The 21550-nt window shown below is 34.9% G+C and overlaps 1 protein-coding gene across 5 annotated transcripts in view; it reads right to left on the minus strand.

The window, feature by feature from the left end:
- Positions 1–21550, minus strand: part of SMG1 (SMG1 nonsense mediated mRNA decay associated PI3K related kinase) — a 68337-nt gene that overhangs the window by 24685 nt on the left and 22102 nt on the right. For 3 of the 5 annotated variants that reach the window (XM_087731185.1, XM_087731184.1, XM_087731187.1), the window contains 26 exons: positions 20922–21135; positions 19978–20103; positions 19808–19880; positions 19024–19121; positions 17226–17399; positions 15942–16166; positions 15168–15269; positions 14450–14719; positions 13757–13887; positions 12870–13031; positions 12262–12380; positions 11393–11480; positions 11208–11309; positions 10600–10740; positions 10082–10281; positions 9607–9803; positions 8739–8906; positions 7749–7903; positions 6508–6653; positions 5619–5820; positions 3700–3809; positions 3159–3306; positions 2608–2767; positions 1806–1926; positions 871–1119; positions 293–577 (listed from right to left, as the gene is read on the minus strand). In XM_087731185.1, coding sequence (XP_087587311.1) covers positions 293–577; positions 871–1119; positions 1806–1926; positions 2608–2767; positions 3159–3306; positions 3700–3809; positions 5619–5820; positions 6508–6653; positions 7749–7903; positions 8739–8906; positions 9607–9803; positions 10082–10281; positions 10600–10740; positions 11208–11309; positions 11393–11480; positions 12262–12380; positions 12870–13031; positions 13757–13887; positions 14450–14719; positions 15168–15269; positions 15942–16166; positions 17226–17399; positions 19024–19121; positions 19808–19880; positions 19978–20103; positions 20922–21135 — 4166 coding nt within the window. The remainder of the gene's footprint in view (positions 1–292; positions 578–870; positions 1120–1805; positions 1927–2607; positions 2768–3158; positions 3307–3699; positions 3810–5618; positions 5821–6507; positions 6654–7748; positions 7904–8738; positions 8907–9606; positions 9804–10081; positions 10282–10599; positions 10741–11207; positions 11310–11392; positions 11481–12261; positions 12381–12869; positions 13032–13756; positions 13888–14449; positions 14720–15167; positions 15270–15941; positions 16167–17225; positions 17400–19023; positions 19122–19807; positions 19881–19977; positions 20104–20921; positions 21136–21550) is intronic. The other 2 variants (XM_087731186.1, XM_087731188.1) reach the window with 2 other exon arrangements.

The raw sequence follows: 21550 nt of genomic DNA on the forward strand, positions 1-21550 counted from the left end.
AGTTTTATATCCTCCTCATAAAATAAACGCATTCCAGTTTCTTCTTCAGGCCACCATCACTTGAATGAGAGAAATTTGAAAGAAATACGAAATATCAATATTTAGGTGTTTGGGTTTAAACGTGTATAGTTACCAATTCCACAAAACACACACTGCTTATACATCTATTAGGAAAACAAATACATGAGTGATGGAGCACTTAATCTTTATCAATATAACTGGTGCTATCCCTCAGTGGAATCATCAGTAACTAATTTAATAAAAAAATGAATAAGGAGGAGAACAAATCTACCTGTAGATTCACTTTCAATCCTAGGATATTCTTCTTCTTGTGTATTCACAGCTGGGAGATCAATCAAATTATATATGTTTTTAGACAAGGTAGACAGACCAGTGTGATTCTGCTGCTGTCGAGCTCTATATACTTGTTTCAACTGTCCTGAAATCTCTTTCCATTCTGCTTGAATCCATTTAGCCAGCGTAAGAATAGATTTAGCAACTGCATATTCAGCTTTGGCAGATTTACAAAAGGATATGGCACAAGAACTCAGCATTTCCATGGCATGTGTTGACTGACCTGCATATCATGAAAAGCATATCTTCAGCAGAGCGTTAACTTTACTCAAAACAGTTCTTCTGAAGTTCAGCATATTCAGATACAGCTTGTAACAATATATTTTTACAAAGAAAATTGTCTTCTGAAGTTCAAAATGACAAGGAAGAAGATACTTGTGAAAATACTTTCAGACTGAAACAGTTAATAGGATGGAATCAGTTCCTAATGATACTGTCCTATTATAATTTCCTCAAAGCCAGGGGAATTGGCCTGGTTACAAGGACAAGCAGCTCAAGTATCTAGAACATACTCACCTGCCGTGTATAACAATTTTGTTTTCTCAATATCAAGTTCAGGACCCCATTTTTCATCTATCTGACCTGGTGCAGACAATTTTTTAAAGTGCTGGACTAAGTCTTGTGCAGTAGTGGTTTTTCCTAGCTGAACTTCGCTGCACTGGGCAAGCAGTCGCGTAGCTAGGGCAATATTTCCTCGCTTCCGTGCAAATTTTGCTGCTGTTAAGCCCAGCTCCATTAGATGGCTTTTAATTGGTACTGTTGGTTCTGAAGAAGAAAGCAAGACATTGTAAACAAAATTATTAAACAATAATTGCACCTGCGTTATACAGATAATTTCTGCCCAATGTATTCTGTACATGGCCATCAGTAAAAAAAAATTACTCAGCTCTTCCATATTTCCTAACACCTCCTTGAGAAATTCAGACAACTTCATTTCTGCCTAGAATATTTATATACCCCATTCGAAACAAAAAAAATATATCCATAGATTATCTGCTGGGCAAAAGAGCCATTTTTTCCACTATAAGCATTCTTTTTAGCTAAGAAATCTACTTGTCCTCTGATACACCTTCCTTCTTTTTCTCCCATTACCTCTTATCGTACTGCACACTTATATGGCTTTCGTGACTGTTTTTAAAGACCCGTTATTGATAATATTGAAGTGTTCAAAAGTGAAAGCATTTCAAGTATGAAGAGATGAGCAAGTAAAGTGCAATTAGAAGAGTACAGAACTGCTAAGCATTTCAGAATAATTTTTTCTTTTCAACACTGTCTACATTACAGTAGTAACTGAGACCCCTAGTTGTAAAGCAAGACATTTAAGTAACCAAAACTTTTAAAAAGTAAACCATCTACATAACAGAAAAAGACACAGCTGCTGCTTTCAGCAGAAGATTTAAGTTCAAATTCTGCATTTACCTTTCATAACACTAAAATGAGAGCTTATATACCTTTAAGTTTTTCCATCAACTGATGCTGGTACACTGTGTACCTCAGCGCATGCATCCATGGCCTTACATCATGCTGTTTGCATGACCTCAAAGCATCATTGAAAAGAGGTATAAGACAGTCCTGAAAGAGACATGGAAGTTGCATAGCTGTCATGAAAGACATCTTTACTAAAATGTATTTTCAATTACTAAAACCAGAGATCATTTCACTGCAGAGTAAACATTCTTGTTTGTATTAGTAGCCACTCTTTATTGTTAATTAATAAAACGCAAGTAAGTTTTATGCAACTCACATGCTTGATTTTGAGAGGACAATACTAAGAATAGCTCAAAATCAAGCAGAATTGTTTTCTGGACAATGTGAATAGAAATTAGAACCAGATCATTCATGCTGGTTGAAGTTTGACATTGAGTTTTTAATTGCTGAAGTGATTGTTTTTTGATAAATATTTTGAAGTTACTTTTAAAATAAGTCACATGTGTGTGTTGTAGGAACAAGCATTACAATGTATTTAGAGAAGAAATATCAATGCTTCTCTAAAAAGCAACTACCAACAAAACTTTAAGAATACTAGAAGTGTAATTGAAAGAGATGGTGTGTTTATAACTATGCAAAGAAGTCCAACCGAGATGTAAATTTTAAAAAACTTGGGCCAAGGCACATTAGAAAACCAAATGAGGTCTTTTTACAGTATGATTAACAACAGTCAAAACAATTCATGTATGTTCTATATTCAATACTTCATGACATGACATGGAGAAAGACATTACTCCAATTTAGGTTTTAAACACACAGACATACCTCTGATGTCAGCCTGTTGGATACAGTGTTTTCCAAAGCAGAAGAACAATACAACTGGAGAGTGCTCAACACTGGTAAAGACTGAGACACAGTGAGTGTGGAAAGTCTTAAAGGTCCAATAGCGATTCGTGATGTTTGCTTTAAGTACTTAATAACATTTCTGAAACAAAAGAATCAGAATAGTCATTTTTGTTAGCTAGACTTCAAGAGTAAACAGTGATATCAAAATTACTGAAGAAAAAGCAAATCCAACATCCTCAAAGAAATGACGAGAAAATCTTGCAATATCGTGCACAGGTTACAGTATGATACTTTATTATTAAACTGACAAGAAGCAGTACTTTATCAACCCAAAGAACCACATAATTTCCAAGTTAAACGTCATCTTATTTTTCCCCAGTAAGCTTATAACTCACAACAACTAAAACTAGTAGCAAACTACCATAGATGCTGAAGTACAAAGCAGAGTATGTTTTTCACAAGTTACGTTTAACAAACTAGAACAGCTTTTCACAGTATATTACATTCATTCGTAGCGCATTTCAACTTACTCAGATATTGACTGCCACTTTTGCTCCTGTTCTATGTGGTTTACAGCTGTTGCCAGACATACTGAACTTCTCAAGAGCTGTACTTCAACTGCTTTTTGAAGTTCTCTTGGATCAGGACTTAGCATATTAGGAAGGAGCTTCTTCATGTCTAGATGGAGATTAAACAATTGAAACCAACTAGAACTGCCAAATTTTATCAAGTGTCACCATCTGAGAATGCATTTTTGAGAGCAAGGAAGTTCGGAAAAAACCTCTTTTTTAATATATACATATATTTAGTATATACGTATGTATGTATTCATATTAGAAACTGATGATAGATTCCTTATAAACAAACACATTAACTCCCAAAAACACACTTGTATCAACATTTAGAATGACAACTGCCAATCATTTTGAAGCTCAATTCATAAAGGTTATGGTCAATCCACTGAACACAGCAAACTGCATTCAGAAGTTTCAGTCTGTCATTTATCAAGACAGATACATGAATAAATATTTACTATTATATTTGAAGTAATGTTAACTTATGCATTTATACCTATTTTTTCTTTGGATCCCCCTGCAAGTAGGTTGATATTTTCTCCTGGTAATAATTCTAGTTGTTCAGTGCATTCAGTAAGTTGTCCAGACTCAAAGCTGCTCAAAGATCTGCAATTCAATGTTTATAGTTTTATTTTCACATTTCTTATTTCATTCCAGTTGCTAAATACCTTATACAGCAAAAAAGAAGACTCAAGCCTAACTCAAAATCCTACAGAGCACTTATAATTAATTCTAAGCAAAAAAAATCCCAATTTCCATATAATCAATAAGAGGCAATAGTACTGCGCGAAATGGATAAATCCAATATCAAAGTGAACGGAAAACACACCTCTCCAGCTATGAAGCTTTTCATATTATAATCACACTATATATAATACTCTTCTATGATAGTCAGGAAAAAAAAGGTTGACTTTGGAAGGGTTTAAAAACAAAGAAAACCCAAAAAACTTTTTCCCCCCCTCTATGCACAGAAAAGTAAGTTTTGGGGCAGAATTTCATGAGGCCATGGTTTCAACTCTTCAGTTTACATGAAACCAAAATTCCAGAAATGATGGACTATTTTGCAAGTCATAGATTATACAAATTTATATTGCTTAACAGCCTGAAGCAGCAAATTTATCTTTTTTTTTTTTCCATTGTTCTACACTAGGAAATAATTTGGGCATTATAGACTTTTACAGAACTACACAAAAAAGGCACTGAAAGGTTAAGAGGCTTGATAGCTCAGAATACAGAAAACTCAAAGGTTCAATATTCTTGTTACTATCCACTGAAGAAGGAATTATCTAAGCATCTGCATTAGAAAAGAAAAAAAAATATTCAGCATGTGAAAACTCCCCTTTCTGCTGAATTATTTCGATCCTCATTACTACACAGAGTCTCTTCTCAGCCTGCTCAGGAGCAGAAGAGTCAAAGTGCTGTGCATCCTCAGGAGCACTTTACAGGATTTTTCTGATGGTATAGTATCTTACTTCCAGTAATTACCTGGATGGAAACTAACCCAAACCAGTCAAAACGACCAGACCTCTGCAACAGTACAGCAAGCACTTGTGATGTTTATCAGAAGTACAGTGGGTTTAGTTTACAAAAACATGAACATTCAGAAATTACATGTTTTCACATCCATGACAAGCACTCACTCCCCTAATGGATTAACTGCACAACACTGAGTTACTGCAGTAAGCAAAAGGATCACCCCTTTCTCTGACAGAAGTAGTCACCTTTTCAGACCTGCAAGATTTTATTTAAAAGCTTCCTTCTAAGCTTTTATTTTCAAGTCAAAAGGATTTTACAATGTTTACCACAATAGTACAGGAATGGAAAGCAATCAAGTTGTCAAACGAAACAGAAAAGACCCTTAAACCTTGAAGGACTATTTCAATGTCACAAATATTTTTTCATGAACCAGACGAATATAAAGGGTTAGGAAATAAATGCACAAACTACAATTCTAAATTCCATTAAAAAAAAAAAGAAATAATTTAAGCAACAAGACCACCTCCTTAATATACTTTTTACATTAGATTAATGAATTAAAATATTTTTAAGAACTGTACCACTGACAAGGCATTTTACTTTTTACTATTAAGTTGTGCAAAAGGATGCATCTTCTGACAATAGAAGTAGAATTTGACATCTTTTACTTCCAAATGAAGAGATATTTTTCTTGAATACTAAGAAACCTCAGCAGTCAGAAAGCCGCAGTAACTATTTAGAATGATGTTACCTCTTTACTTATTTGTATGGCTAGTAAATATTATGGCCAAGTCTTCCCCCTCCCAAGAACACAACTTTCTTCTTATCAAGCCTCTAATTCGATGACATTCAGTTTCTAAAATCCATAAAAACTTCAATATTTCAATTCTAAGATACTGAACTCTAAGGTACTGTTGAATAAATTAATTATATCCTTACTTTATGTAGTTAAAATCTGCTTTCAGATTGATTGAGGTATTACTATTGCTTTTCTTCAAGTCATGGACCATGTTTTGCCACTCCTGAACAGCAGACCAGTCAGCAATGGAAATGTAACATTCACATGCTTTGTTACCCAAGTAGTTTATAACTTCAGGTGAAGAGTCACTTGGCTTAGTCAGAACAGTTTTTCTAGTTTCTCCTGTGAAACGAAAGAATAATATATATACTTAAACATATATTTATGCTTATATATTTTTAAATAGCAATTCTATTACTCAAATGTAATTTCTATGTCTTTTGTCAGGAAAAACACTTAATTAAAAAAAAAATCAAATAGTTACACAACATTTACAGTATTCTTCCACTTATACTTTTTTTTTTTCTTAAACAAAAAGAACCTTTTCAAAGGAGGTTTTGGAAAATTTAATCCATATCTGTAAAGAAGCATCAAAACAGGAAAACAGAAGAACTAAATTAGGAACAAAGAAGGTCCCTTTTCAAAGATGAACCGGAATACTGCAACAAAGTCTCAGTAGTAAAAATACTGAGTAATAGCACATTTATGATACATTTATGTCATAAATACTAAGCCTTAAGTTATGATGATCTAAAATAATTTAGAATTAAACCAGCAAATTACAATATAGTTTACCTATTATTTTTAGTTTCATTCAGCTAGACCTCAGTACTGCAAACCCTCATATCTACACGTAATACTGGTTTCAACGGCATTAAGCAGTTCTCTTTAACTGCACACAGAAACAGGTTTTCAGATTTAAGAATCAGACACCATCATTAACATGGCTATATCACTCAATGTTCTAATTTTATGTACATACAGCTACAAAATTGTATTTCTCTTAAACAGAAAACAATAAATACTGACCATTCAAGGAATGCTTTGGGCTGGCATTATTCACACTGTTTGAATTGGCCAACTTCAGAACAGTTTTGTCAAAGCCTGTTATGCAGCAATCCACTCCTGTCATGGAGCACAGGTGCTCCTGGTATTCCGCAGTTGCTTTTTCAAACCTTAAATGGTTTAATATTTTAGTCAGCATTTTACAGAATCAGTTTTCTGGTAAATAGACTATATTTTAAACATTTCTTTACCACAAAACTCAAAAAGTTCGCATGTCACCTTCAGCAAAAGAAAGGTATTAACATAGAATACAAGTTTACCGGCTGAATTTCCAGGTTATAGCACAGTATAAAAGCTTTTCCATTCAGGTTTTAATGGCAACTTCAAACCAAGTACAGATTGAAGGAGATAAATGAGTTTTATATCTGACTGTCACACTTTTTACCTGAATGAGTAAAGCTGAATACCGATTAACTACATATCATTTAACAGAGGATTGTAAAACTGGGTCTAGGGCAACAAGTCACACCTTAAACTTGACATTTCTGAGAAACTTCTCACATATTATAAAGCTGCACATTATTTTAAGAAATCTTACCCAAATGGGCAAAAGATAGTTATAAACATAAACCCTCATTTCTTTTGTTTTGTTTGGGGATTTTTACATGGCAGGTAAATAATGAAAGGTGTCTCTTTTTCATTTCATACAGAAGAAAGGATGCATTCCTTTAAGGAGATGAAAACACCAAAATGAAGGCATACCCTATCTGGAACATTGACCCACTTATTTGTATCTGCAGCCAAAGACTCTACTTCAATAGACGTAGAAGCCACTTTTTCAAAGCTGAACTAAAACTGCAAAGCATCTCCCTCGGAGTCCCTCTCTTGGCAAACTGTGGCAGGTAATCAGATCACGCCGTTGGTCAGAAACTTCATTAGAAAATATTTAAATTAATAATATTTTGCAATAGAAAATTAAATACAATATGAAAATAATAATGCTGTGTATGGAAAACTATGAAAAAACAGCTTAGGAACACCATTTATATTCAAATCCTGGTAATTTAGTTAAAACTAAAAGTTAAAATATCTAAAAATGCTAGATGCATTAGGTATCTCTGAAAGACACAATGACTTTAATTGACATGGAAATTAGATCTGTAGCCTTGATTCACACCACAATTTAAACGATTCAGAAGTAGAACTATGCATAAGAAGGAAAAAGTGTCCAAGTTTGTAAAATCCAGTTATCTGAGAAAACTTACCGCCCTTCCGCTTGTTGAGCTACAGAATTGATCCAGGCAAGACTCTTCCCAACTACAGCAGAAGACCAGACAGCAATACCCTGAATAGCTTCAGGACAGTGAAGCTCACATAATGCTTCTACCAGCATCATAATTGTCACTTCCAATTCATTTCCCTAAAACCAAACCAACAGCTTTATTTAACAAATCTCATATAAACTAAGAGCTATATACATGGTTTAATACTTGGAAATGGTAAAGCAGTATTTCATTATATGCATCTACAAGTGAAGTGCTCTGCATATCCATCCATTACACTGCTTTTGGAAAAGCAGGAGAGCTAAGGGAGGAGTATATACTCTGAATCCACAGCCTGAACGTCAACAGTTAGCAATCACTATGCGATAGTGTATACCTATGCAAGTACGAGAATTTGTAATGAAGCAGAAAGTAATAAATATCTAATCAAACTTCCTTTGTTAAAATATTTACGCAAATGAAGTCATGTACTGAAGAAACTATTCAACCTTTTTAAGAAGGCTTATCCACTTTATCCACTCATCCCACCCCTGCACTTATCTGCTAGTTACTTACAGTGGAAGGACACCCTCACAACACATCCCCCTCCTGCTCATACCCACAGGTAAGCAAAGACACTACGCTACCACAAGCTCAGGAAGGCCTCGCACTAATACAACTGAAGTTTCATAAGGTTTAAGCAGAACCTTCTGTTTAAAATGAAATTGCTCAATTCAAATTGTGAACAAACTATAGTGTTCATTTATGTATACTATTTGACCACATGTATACAGTAGATCCTAATCTCCAACCTACAGTATCACTTAACCACAAAAGTCTGTCAATACAGAAGTATGAGTTTAAAACGTGGCTTTAAATAAGAATCTTTTATAGACCAGTTGGTTTAATAACTACTGATTGCCTTAGCTTAGTTCTTTTCAAATATTGTGGGAATATTTTTGTAATAGTCTACAGAGTCTGAAAAGAGAGTACCTGAGAGATACTATTGTTAGTTTTCATTTCTGTGAGTAAATCAAAACCATGCCTGACTGTCACAGCAGGCTGGCCAGCCAGCAATCCAACTCTCATGATGGAAAGTCTAATCCGTGTTAGCCAATCTTGGCATGTCTGACGATTAGTATAAAAGAAAGTCCTGATAACCTTTAGAGACAGAAAAGATACGTTTTACAACACCGTTCTTCTGTATGAATCAAAACAGTTACATGAAGTACTTAATATTTATAACAATCAAAGTCAGGACAGGTTTCTTTTCTCCAGTTGAGTTTTCAATTGAGATATGAAGAAACAGGTAAAATTCTGCATGTTTAATTTTATTAACGCAGATGGTCTGAAATCACGCATAGCGGGCAACTGGCCAGGCATACGGGCGAGCTAAAAATCTTGACATGAACTGACTATAAATTATATGTTACTGTCATGTCAAAGTCTGGTAGTTAAACAGCTTATTTCAACAGTGAAGAATGTTTTGCAGCTAGAACTACACAAAAGGGTATGTTGTTTATACATAATTATTATAGTCTTCAAAAAGCAATTTAAAGCCTCGAATAATTGTGTTACTTTATAACAGGACTGCTGACAAGCTACAAATAAGTGACTGCTATAAATTAGAGGTACTACAGACTTGATTTGTACCACTATACAAGCTGGCACTCCAGAAATAAATCCTGTTTTCACATGTTCTCTAGTAATAAGCCAAAGTGAAAGCCAGAAGAATTAAGAGTTTCAAACTTTGTTTGAGAAGCTCTTCTGAAGTTCCATGGTTAAGACGTGAACAACCCTGAAAACACTGTTCATTCAATAGACTGTTTCAAGTAACATCAGCACTGTACGACAGACAAACCTTGGGTGGAGAGGTAAGGGCATTGGCACATCCTTCATAAGCATTGTACATCAATTTTTCCAAGTTCTCCAGATACTGTAGAAGGAGAACAAGCCTAAGCTGGTTGCTACTGTGTCCTTCGTCATTGTCTGCAGTAGTCCACTGGCTAACATCTTGGTCAGGGTTTAACGTGTGGGCTGCAAGACTCCTAATAATACCTACACGTTTTACCAAAACATGGGAAAAAAAAGTTACCAGACAATATTTGATTTAAATGTGTCAAGGGATAGCAATGCTAAAGTCTCTCAAAAGTTAATAGCAATTATGCAACCACTCTTCTGCCATTGTATTTCTTGATGTGTCAGTCAAAAACATGCTTAAAATCTACGATCTTCGAAAAACAGAGCCATTGTGCTTCTTGCCTTAGACATGAAATGCTTCGCTGCACAATCTTACCAAAAAATCCCATTAAAATAAACTATATTTTTTACAGTACCTTCAATTGTTTGAAATGTATCTTGGGCTCTTCCCAGAGGAGTTCGTAACTTAGAAAGAACAGTAAACTGAGCTGCTTCCCAAACAGCCCATTGCCAAAGAACAGCATCAGTCTTCAACAGATTACGAGGGATGGTTGGTTGATCTCTCTTATCTAGTCTTTGACAGCTATAGAATAATCTTTCTAACCAATTATCCTTCCTGAAAGAAAACATCAGTACATTAACACAAGTTCATGTGGTAACGAGTTTATATTGCACACGCTTCAGCTCCCTATTGCTCTCAAACAAATCTCCCATAGGATTACTTCCAAGCAGAAATGTACATAGGCAAATATGCAAAAGAGTCTGTATTTGAAGATATTTATAAATACTTAAAAGAGAAGTGTAAAAAAAAAATGACTGAAGGTAAAGCAATGTAATTTGTAAAGATAATTACAAATTTTAAACTAAATATAGCTTGTAATCGTTTACTATAAATTCAACATCCATGGATTTCAGTTTTAAAAGAAGTTCTTACCCAGTTCGGTGAGAGTTCCCATACAAAATAAAACTAATGACATCAGAGAAATCCTGTGGGTGGAATGTATTACTTGGAGCTTTGCTCATATGACTTCTTATAGCCAAAGAAATTTCTTGTATTTCTGTGTGGGTACGGTTACTGCAGGAAGAGGTGGGGGAAAAACAACCCATGCTATAATGTACTTGAATAAATCAAAAAGAGTTGTGCAAAAAAGTTACACACACACACACACACATATATATATATGAAATGACTGGAAATAAGTATACTATTACGTATGAAGACAAAGTGCTTTAAGAGTTCAGGTCTTTGAGGTAAGTTGCAAGACATAATATTGCTGAAGCTCTGGATAACATAGACCTTACAAGTATTCATATTTGCTGTAAGAAGTGCTGCATAGTTTATCAAATTTGTTAATTACTTTGTGTACTACCTACTGTTCTTAAACCTGTAACAAAGTAAAAGAGATAGCAAGACACTTCATGGTTTTTGATTTTAAATTAAGACAGTATGATGACATTTGACTGGCGTTATTTTTCAGATAAATGTCATTGAAGAAAGAAACTAAACCATTCTCTGTATTGAAGTTAATCTGAACAACTTACCTCAACACAACATCTAAAGGAATTGACTTCAGAAGTTTTCCAAAAGTTTGTCTTACACGAGCACCGCTGTGTACTAGTTGAACACGACACACATCAACACACCTGCATCACCAAAAAGGAAAAAAGGTGATAACATTTCCATTAACAGCACAATTCAAATAATATACAGAATTCTGTGCAAGTACCTTTGTAAAAGGTCGTCTGGGAGGGAGGAAGACAGGGCATGGAGGCTACTACATGCTTGAAGACAAATGTTCACATCTTCCAGAAGGGCTGAATTAAGGAGTTGAAAGAAAAAAAAAGTTATACTTGCTAGAATTAGATAACTTATGCATTACCCTAGTTGGGGTAGAACATCTAAAGACATTTTTACAGCTTAGCTGGTAGAAGTCGTCACAGGCTTTAAGCAATACTTTTCTTTGGACTTCATTGACTGGTTTTACTGTAACAAGTAAATGCTTAGTAACAAAGAGTCACTTGTGCTACATGTTACTTATGGGCCTTTTCTGACAGCTGACATTAATCCTGCTATGGTCTCTACACATTGGCATTATACACCATATATTTCAATTAAAAAAAAAAAAAGCTAAGGTAAAGTTAGTAACTCCTGGCCATGGGAAGTTACTGCTTTTGCTAGTATTATGCTACTAAAAGCATTTGTTCCCATATTTCCATTTCCAGGTTTTGAAATCCAAAACAACACATCACATTATGGAACGGTTCCACTCCTAAAATAAAATGCAATCTTACAAGTAAGATTTGGCACATCACTTACATTTTTGGTAGATCAATTTCACAATCACAAATTATTATTTTAAGAAAATTAAAAATTAATTGTTTGCATAAGTAATAGGTAGGGATCCATTTGAGAAAAATAATAGAAAAAATTATAGAAGGAGAGTGTAAGTTTTTGTGCAATACAAACCAAAAGTATCCCTAAAAGTTAATGAAACAAGTACAGTTAAAGCTATCGGTGGTATATGACAAGGTCACTTGTGTACTTAATTATGCCATGTAAAAGACAGTTAATAAGTAAAAATATGTGATATCTTACTGTTTGCTAGAAGTCCTTTACAAAACTTATGAAAAGATGGGAGAGAAAATAACGGTGCATATGTTTCTGATTTTTTCATCAGAACAGCCACTTCCAAGGCCCATGTCATAAGTAGTTTCCTTCAAAAAACAAAAGTATATTAGTCACTCTGTACAGTTACAGAAAGATAATCTTCCAATATAACTTAAACTACTTCATGTTACAGATGAGTATTATACCATAATTCATTTTTTTACACAAAAGGTTTCGTAACATTAAAAATGTCCTTAGCTTTCACAGCATTTTGGTAATACAGGATTGTAACTATTGAAAAAGGGCACTTTCAGTGAGCAAAAACTTTTTTTCAGTAAAGTTTGATAGCTTTGCTTTTACTGTATAGATCTTACAATGGTTTCAACTTTTCTAGTTTTCATGCATAAAAATGAGCAGCTACTTTTTCCACAGGTATTTGGCTTTTTTGAAACATTAATAATGAAATACTTGACTGGTTAAATTTACCCCAAGTTTTATAGATTAAAGTTATCCTGGTTTCTGAATTAAGGCATTCTACTGAGGGGGGGGGGGGGAAAGAAAAAAGTCTCCTGATTAATAAGAAAAATGTTAGTTACCTGGTATCTTGAGTAAGGTTATCCTTCTTAAGTAGCAGCCCCAAAAGGTTTAGTATGATTGAGAAATGTTTTTTTGTTGCTGTGGTTACAGTACTTATAACTGCTCCATCAAACAGAGAGGGAGAGGAAGAACTGAGGCTACTAGATATGAAGTGGTCATGTCTGAAAAGGCAAGGAAAAACATGGAACATAAAATCACCCCAAGACTAGGGATACTTCGTTAAAGTACACAGGAGGCAGGAAAAACAAACAAACAAACAAACAAAACCAACCAAAAAACCCAGCAGCAAAAAGTTAATGTAGACCCATACAATAACCACATTATCTCAAAACCCAAGTATTTTGATCCCTGGCCTAAAAGAAAAAAGCTACAATTTTACATCAGTCCATGCAGCCCAGTAACTTGGTTTCAACTACGGCTGGTATCAAATGCTTAGTGAAAAAAATCACCAATCCCAAGAAATGTACAGAGTAACAGTTAAGCTAGTATATCCCCCTACTTTGACAACATTTTGTAGTAATAAGGTCCAAAATGTGTTTAAGTCTGTTGTTTACATTTCATTACCTCTCCTAGATCTCACAGTAAGCAAAATAGTAAATAATCTTTCCTTATTTACTTTCAGTAGAGTTCTCCCTCAGTTATCTCTATTCAAACACAAGACTTCTAGTCTGCCTTTGAATAAAATGCCAATTTTTAAGCCAGGATATGCTTTCTTGGCTGAAATACAGACTCCCTGCAATTAATGAAAGTAAAAACTGATTAGAGAAGTTTGGGCAAAGCCTTAATTCTAACAGCCTATTTAAATTCATCCCTCCAACAATATATTCTATTCAGATCAGTCTATCCTAGTCCTCTTAAAATACTGATGAATTATTAATCTTCATACCTGGAACAGTGTGAATATAATGTATAGAGTACTGCATACTGGACAGCAGGAAAATGAACTGCTATGTCACCATGAACAATCATCAGATTTTTACTCAGTAGTGCAAACACAGTCGGCGAAAGGGCCCACATCTACAAAACAATTGCAACACAAGCAAAGAAACATAATAAATAGGATCTATTTTAAGTGTAGTTTCTATACCATTAATTATTGTGTTTCACTTCTTCCCAAGGGAAATAATTTAACTCAATTTTCTGACCTTAATTTTAAGTATTTTCTTTCCCTTTTTAACAACCTGTTAAAAGCAGTTTATGGTTTCATTTGGAAAGATTTGGAACAAGTGTTTTCAGATGGCTGATATACTACCAGAGGACACACTAAAGCTGCTTTTATCTGTCTTGATTTTCAGAAAGAATTACTGACGATCTTAGTATCAATCCATGAATAACCCTGGTAAGATGCTCTTCCCTAGAAAGTGTTTTTCTGTTATGCACCAACTAGAGATACAATCCACCCATTCTGTTTCCCCTAAGTTTTAATCCTGGAAGTTATTCCATAACATAAGTTAGGAAACAAATATGATCATTTTTATCATACATGTGTGCATTACTGGTGAAATACATTATGGTATATTTTAGGTAAAAAAGTGTTTTCACACTTATTGCACAAACTATCTGTAGAGTTTTTACTCACCCCAATTAATGAGTTTTTAGCATTTCCAATAGTACTTAGAGCACTGAGGTCAAATATAACAACAAACTTCGCATTATCCACATTGAATATATGCTTCTTGAAAGAGTCATGCTGGATTTCAGAACAGGCCTCAGGAAGATGTAAACTATAGAGAAGACTATTTAGAGCACAAGTCATTTCTCCTAGAATCAACCTGTAAGCAGTCTCCAAAACAGGAATGTTCTTCAGGCTCAATACGGCTTGGTATACAGCATGGGCTGCTGCAACAACCTTGAGAACATAAAATAATTACAGTAATAATTGATTAGCATGAAATCATAAGATGTATTAAATCACCACCATAGAATGTGAAGTTATGCTTCTTTATCTATGAATAGTCTAGTCTGATACACATACCTATCTTCAGTTTTCTGTAATTAAGTACTACTTAGAGAATCTATTAATTACTTTCTGGATCATCCACATAACATGCTCAGTATGAAAGCCACATCAACTAAGGACTTCTCTATCTGGTATGATGGCCAAGTTACCAATTCCTTATCAAATATAAGTGCCAAAACCAAGAACTAGCTACATCTGCCTTTTCAGAAGTTTCACAGGTATATCGTTAGATAAAAAAGTGTATTTACAATGAACAAAGTTTTACACCTTAATAAATATATTCTAGGAAATGCATGAAGGCTGTTGTAATATACCTGTAGAAGTCACTTACTCTTACCTCTTTCTCCTTATGATAACGAAGAACAAGTAGTTTAGACTCTGGTATAAATAATTTCTCTACAAATGACGATGGCAGTTTTGTATTTATTTGTTCAACAATCTGGGGATAAAAACCAAAGTTATAAATATCTTTAACTACTTGAATTAATTTTTATTAGAATAAAGATTAAAATACTGTTTTTCTAGCCTGTATACACTACATCTAGAAAAAACAGCTTCGCAGCAACACAAGTATTTTGTAGTTGCTTTCCCAAATTCACATTCAGAGAATCACTTATTTTCAGGCTTTAACAGCACAGCTGACAGAGAAAGTTGCACAATTAATTTAGAACGATGTGAGTTTAAGAGTTTGTGGCCTACACATTAAGAGCTATGTTTTGAAGAAGCCTGATTTTCCAGGTCATGGCATAAGTAGATAAATGAAACGTATTAAGCGCTAAGATTCTAAAATTCATCAAGTGGTATTATCAACTGCAAAGGCCAGAGAATAGCACTGTCCAACAGTCAAGCCGGACAGGGAGAAAAAAACCTCAAACCACAAACACTCAGGCTAAAACTAAACACCACTTTAACAACAAGCCAAATGCATAAACAAGCAAGCAGCATAAGCTTTACAGAAAAGAATACAACCATTTAGAAGAGGAATTTCTTGATCATGATCAGGACAAGAAGAGTTTTAAATATTTATCTAATACACACACAAAAAAGCAAGGTTGCTTAAAAAAAAATATTTTCCAACGTGAAAACTGCAATAAGAAGAATATGTACAAACCAGTGTCAACAGATTCAGGACTGAAATGATATAATCAGTGCCACAAGTCTGACAATTTTCCATCTGATCTAATCCATACGTGACGACCATGTCACAGTGTATGGTCATACTTGGATCTAGGCTGCCAAGTAAAACACCAACACACTCATTGGCAGCTGTAAGTACGGCTTCAGAAAAGAATACTTGGTTTGCTGCAGTCACACATCTCATTACTCTGTACAGAACCTGGAAAATTAAAAACACGCCTAAATTAAACTCCATTAAAAAGAGACAAGGACTGCATGCTATTTAATTATATTCACATCCATTTGATATCCTGTCCCATCACCTACTCTGCAGCTTGGTAAATCCTGTCAATACACTATCCTGAATAATGCCCACCATGGTATTACACTTCAGAAGTATAAGAAAAAACAAACCTTCAGTTGTCTGGTTTCCTACCCAGTTAAAAGCCTGCAAAGACCTAGAAAACCTAAATTTATTATTCAGAATTCTGTTCAGTTCCAACTGATGTCAACAGAACTCCTCTTGTAAAAGACAGACTAGTTTTCTTTTCTTGAGCTCTTGTCACAAGAATCCTCTGCAGATTAAGACACAAGTTACATAACTGTCTTGGCTTTAATTGGGAAATCCATAAACTTATTTATCCAAGAAGTTTCATCCTTCACAGAACTCTGCAAGGGCATAAGTTACAGTTGTGCAGCTCATGCAGCAACAACAAGATTTTGACTGCAGGTAATTTTTTTTTTTTTTAAATCATTCACACCCTCTACAATTCCTTTTACAGCAGTATAGCAGCTATTTAGCATATTATATAATATTTATTCTGAGTTTACACCATTCTATACTATAGAACAAAAGGACTTTGCTATCAGATTTGATAGATACAATTTTAGCATGGATAAAAAAACCTACATTTTATAGAATGGAACTTATAATTTGAATTCAGTTTTTATAGCATCATAGCAATCTGAATAAATGGTAACATTATGGTTACGAAGACGGATAACACAAGCATAAACCTAGCTGCATAAAGTTAAAATGCCTAAAAAAGTTAGTTTCTGGTATACACGACTCCCCTGGGTCACTACCAGAATCTATTCCTTAATGTTTAATAAAATTCTTGTACTGTATTTCTTTCAAGAAAATACATTTGCTCTAAGTTGAGCATATAGATATTCATGTAAAATCCACAAAACCTAAATAAACTCAACAGTGAATAGCACCATTATATAGTGATAAATCCTGTCAGCAACAAACAAAAAGAAAAACTTGAATTCTTACATCAGTTACATATGCTTCCGTAATTGGTGGTCCTCTAATTGGGCTGAAGCGTTCCCCAATACTCCTCACCACAGTACTGAAAACCCGAAGAAGTGCAGCCAGTTTCGGTAGCGATACTGAAGGAGGAGGGATATCTTCATCTACTGATTCCCCAGAAGCCACATGGCTGAGGTCCTACAGCACAGAAGTCATATATCAGTACACATCATTAACAGTTTTAATACATGCATAAAAGATCAAAATATGAGATTGAAAATACTTCATCTATCTATTTTCCAGGCATATTATAGATACTATCCAATTATAGATATATTTATCCAATATCCCTGACCACATACATACGAAGACACGATATAGGCACACAATGACAACGAGAAAGTCACAGAGCAGTAATGAGACGCTGCTCATTAGTTTAGCCACTGTAACAGAATACTCAGACTATATCTTGTAAATTAAAACGGAGGCTTATGATGTTCCTGGCCCCTGGAACGTGATCATCCATATTGCTGCACTGGTACAACAGTTGTCTGCACACTTTTACCACTCTCCCAAACAATTCCTGTCCATGAATTGGAGTCAGGATGTTCGAGTGGCCATTCCCATCACACTGTTTACATGCAGCTACCTTGATCTGGAGGCCATGAGTTTACTAGCAGGCTACTTCATGCCAGCTGGCATCAGCGCCTGGGAACATTCCCAGAAGTGCTGATCTCATTAGTATAGATATAGCCTTGGTCTACCCCACTGTGAGATAAAAACACACTAGCTGGAACCACCTCCTCCATGATTTAAGTTCACGCATGTTATCTTAAAACTCTTCCGTGACTAAGAATACACACGTTGTCCAGTTCAGCAGACAAGTTGATAAGCAGCGACTTACTGCGCTGACTAATCACTTTCAGCCATGTGCCTACAGTCACAGCAGTGCAGGTTTCTATGGGCTTGACACTGCCAAAGAGGTCTCTGAATCCTAACTCTTAAAGCTGTACCATCAGAAGCCTTGGTGTACATGTAAGTACACTAATAAAATCAAATTACTTATTCCACTTTGAGTGAAACAGATTATGCTGGAAGTACAATTTCACCTATAAGATCTGCATGTTAACATATATAATATAGCATAATCTAATTATGAGCATATATACATACGAGCACATATACTTTAAGAAAAAGACAACACTCCCCCCCCAAAACAAAACTCTTCCTTTAATGACAGCATCAGATAAACTCTACACCCTGTTAACTAACCAAAGATTACATAGTCAAAACAAAGCACATTAAATGAATGTACTTCAGTTTTTTATCAGTTCCTGCTGCATTATTTCCTGTGCAATATGATCTGTTACTTTATTTAAAGAAAAAAAGACATTTACCATTAATCTACAGAAGCATTAAGAATTCTTCTCCCCCTAGTAGTCATTACTTCTGAAAAACTCTGAAGTTGGACAATTAGAACAAATACCAAGGAAAGACTGTGAAATGTCTTCATTGCAGCTTTTTAAAAATGAAGGCATTCCTGTTTGGTAAACTGCTTTTATTTTTATTATAACATGATATTCTCAATCAACAGTGGCTGAATGCCTGGCTATGATACAATTTAAGTAGTTCATGAGGATTCGTGTAGAACTGTCATTGCACATGCCTTTAAGTATACTTTGTAATTTGATCCTCTTTTCCCCTGGAAAACCATATAATTTTATTCTCTACAAATGTAATACATCAATAAGAATCACAGCTGTGAATTTACTAAGATATCCACAACAGTTAACTCTGGTATACACCATAAAGTCTTGTTTACCTCAGCATAAGCTTCCATATCTTCTAAAAACTGACCCAAGAGTGTGGTAGAAAAAGTAAGATCAGCCACCCAAAAGGGCTCCAAGCTCTGCAGCCATCCTGTATAAAAATACCAGGGCAATTGAACAGGGGAACAAGGTAACATAGGAAAATTAAGTTTTAGTTGCAGATTGGTGAGGTAAAAGTTTCTAAGGTAAGAGAAGGTCATCTGCATGAAAATTCTAACATAAGTTGTTTTAAAAATAAATATAAGTTGTACTGCCCTTCTTTGCCCCTTTGACAAATTCATTTTAAGGTTCAGTCCTGCCCCACAGCAGTTAAACGTTAAGGATTGAATCTAGGACTATAACACAGAAAACATAACAGACTTGCTGTGAATAATGCCAAGACAACTGCTATAGCTATAGGAAGAAGTTTCCCAGTTTCTTAAATGCCAGTACAGTGTCTTCACCACAAAGATTTTCTAGAAATACATAGCAGAAAATATATTCTTTCACAGAGACTATATTAAGATCTATAAAATTATTAAAAATTGTTAAAAAGTTACACAAAACAATAGATGTTTAAATGTGCCTAGCTAAAGCATCCCATTTTTCCAGATATAGCATAAAATGGCAAACGTTAATTTACTAAAAAATTAGGAGCAAAGTCTCTTGTTATGTAGTCAGAAACTCATTTTGGTTTTATGTCAACTTCCATGTCAGTAGGACCAGACTTGTGTACATAAACCCACATCATCTGCAAGCCAGAGCAGACTACATCAGTGACTCTTTGGTCAAACTCACCAGACACCTGTTGCGTCAATGAAGGTTTCTGAGTGTGATCTATATGCCATCCAACCAGTATGTCCACTGTGTCCTGGAAAGCAATTTTGAAAAAAAAAGGTTAATTACCCACTTTGCTGCACCAACATTTCTATGCGAGAAAGAAAATACAGAGGACAAAGTAAGCTTACCCTAAAATTGGTGCTGAAAATGTGTGGGTAGCATCGGGACACCAAAAGGATGCACTTGACACATTTGCACAGTAACTCTGGTGTATCCACATTTTCTAGAATGGACTGCAGGCTGGTCATTACAAGCTAAAAAGTAAAGCAAAGCCACTAGACATTTCACTTCATGAAAACAACATGTGAAAAAGTTACGATATTAGACACACAGAGATTTATTCAGTGCTGAACACTTTTTAGCAAACTACTTTGATTCAAGTAACAGAGACATCTCAACACACTTTCTGCAGGAAGGAAAAATGTAAAAAGCATCACGTATATTGCATGAAAATAATCATTTCAAGTGGTTGCTTGAAATATGGCAGACCCAGGTTCAAGGCTTGGGGACACTGTTTTCTTTAATTCTTTAGCCATAGAACAACTAGTTGTTCTAAGTCCCTGTTTCTCCTCCTGAAGCTTTTTGGCTCTGTAAAATAAATAGTAAATTCCAGCACAGACCTGGACATAGTTGTTCTACACCCAATATAACAGACCCTAAAACTTGAACCAGGGGACCAGATCTGTCCGCATACATCCTACTCCCTCTCAGATCTAATTACAATTCAAGTTAAAAATTGTAAATAAGAGGTAGCACAAAGCAATCAACAGGTTGGATTTTGTGTACCATTGCACTTGAGTTCTCTTTTTGGTCTCAACAAGATTCCTCCCCTTGGATATGCAATATATACTAAAAAGCCGCATCAAAATATATATCATCCTACAAAGACTTGACATTCCTTTCTAGTGTAATCGAAGAATCCCATTCAGTCAGAAAGTTCCCTCCTAGTTGTAATTATATTTACTTATTATGTCAACATAGCGTTACTTACTGTTCACTCTAGTTTAAAAAGTTGATTCAAGCATTGCACTGGAAAAATCGTTAATAATCCTGTTTTAACTTGTAGTCTTACCTGCATTAAAGATGAAAAGGCTTTCTTTTCTCCTACAGTCTCTAGTGCTTTGTAGGTTGCACACAAATAAAGAAGTTTAACTTCATCTTTTGTGGATGAGCTGAATTTGCTAAAAATCCATTTAAAGATCTTCTCAGCCTCGTAGCTCAGAGAAGCACAAAGAAGGCCAAGACAGCAAGCTCCTTCCTGTCTCAGTTCTTGAAGCAATTTGCTACTGTATTTTTGGGGAGAAAAAAATAGAAACGTGGAATCTCCAGACATAAGAGCATAACAGAAGAAACCGTGAACAAATTGAAACATTTTCTAAAACACAAAAATATATGCATGAATGAACCTGCTTCCCTCCCACTTAATGGCAGCAGTGATAAAGCTAAAATAATAATTAATAATCTGAAAGATTCTATGAAATAAATCAACTTGAATAAAAGTATGCAATAAATAGGCCGTTCTACTCGCAACACGTGATCCAAGGAAGAAAGTTCTTAATATACAGCTGGCTTTGGCTAATAACACTGAACTAAACACCAAAAAGCCGGCACACACCTGAGCTCCCTCTATATATACTCTTAGTTGCATGTAAATGAACTAAATCAGGTTGTAAAAAAGTTCAATTTGCAAGCTAGATTAGC

The sequence above is a fragment of the Nipponia nippon genome, unplaced genomic scaffold, assembly GCF_047370975.1.
Source record: "Nipponia nippon isolate SJK-2023a ecotype South Korea unplaced genomic scaffold, ASM4737097v1 scaffold_5, whole genome shotgun sequence".
Taxonomy (NCBI): Eukaryota; Metazoa; Chordata; class Aves; order Pelecaniformes; family Threskiornithidae; genus Nipponia; species Nipponia nippon.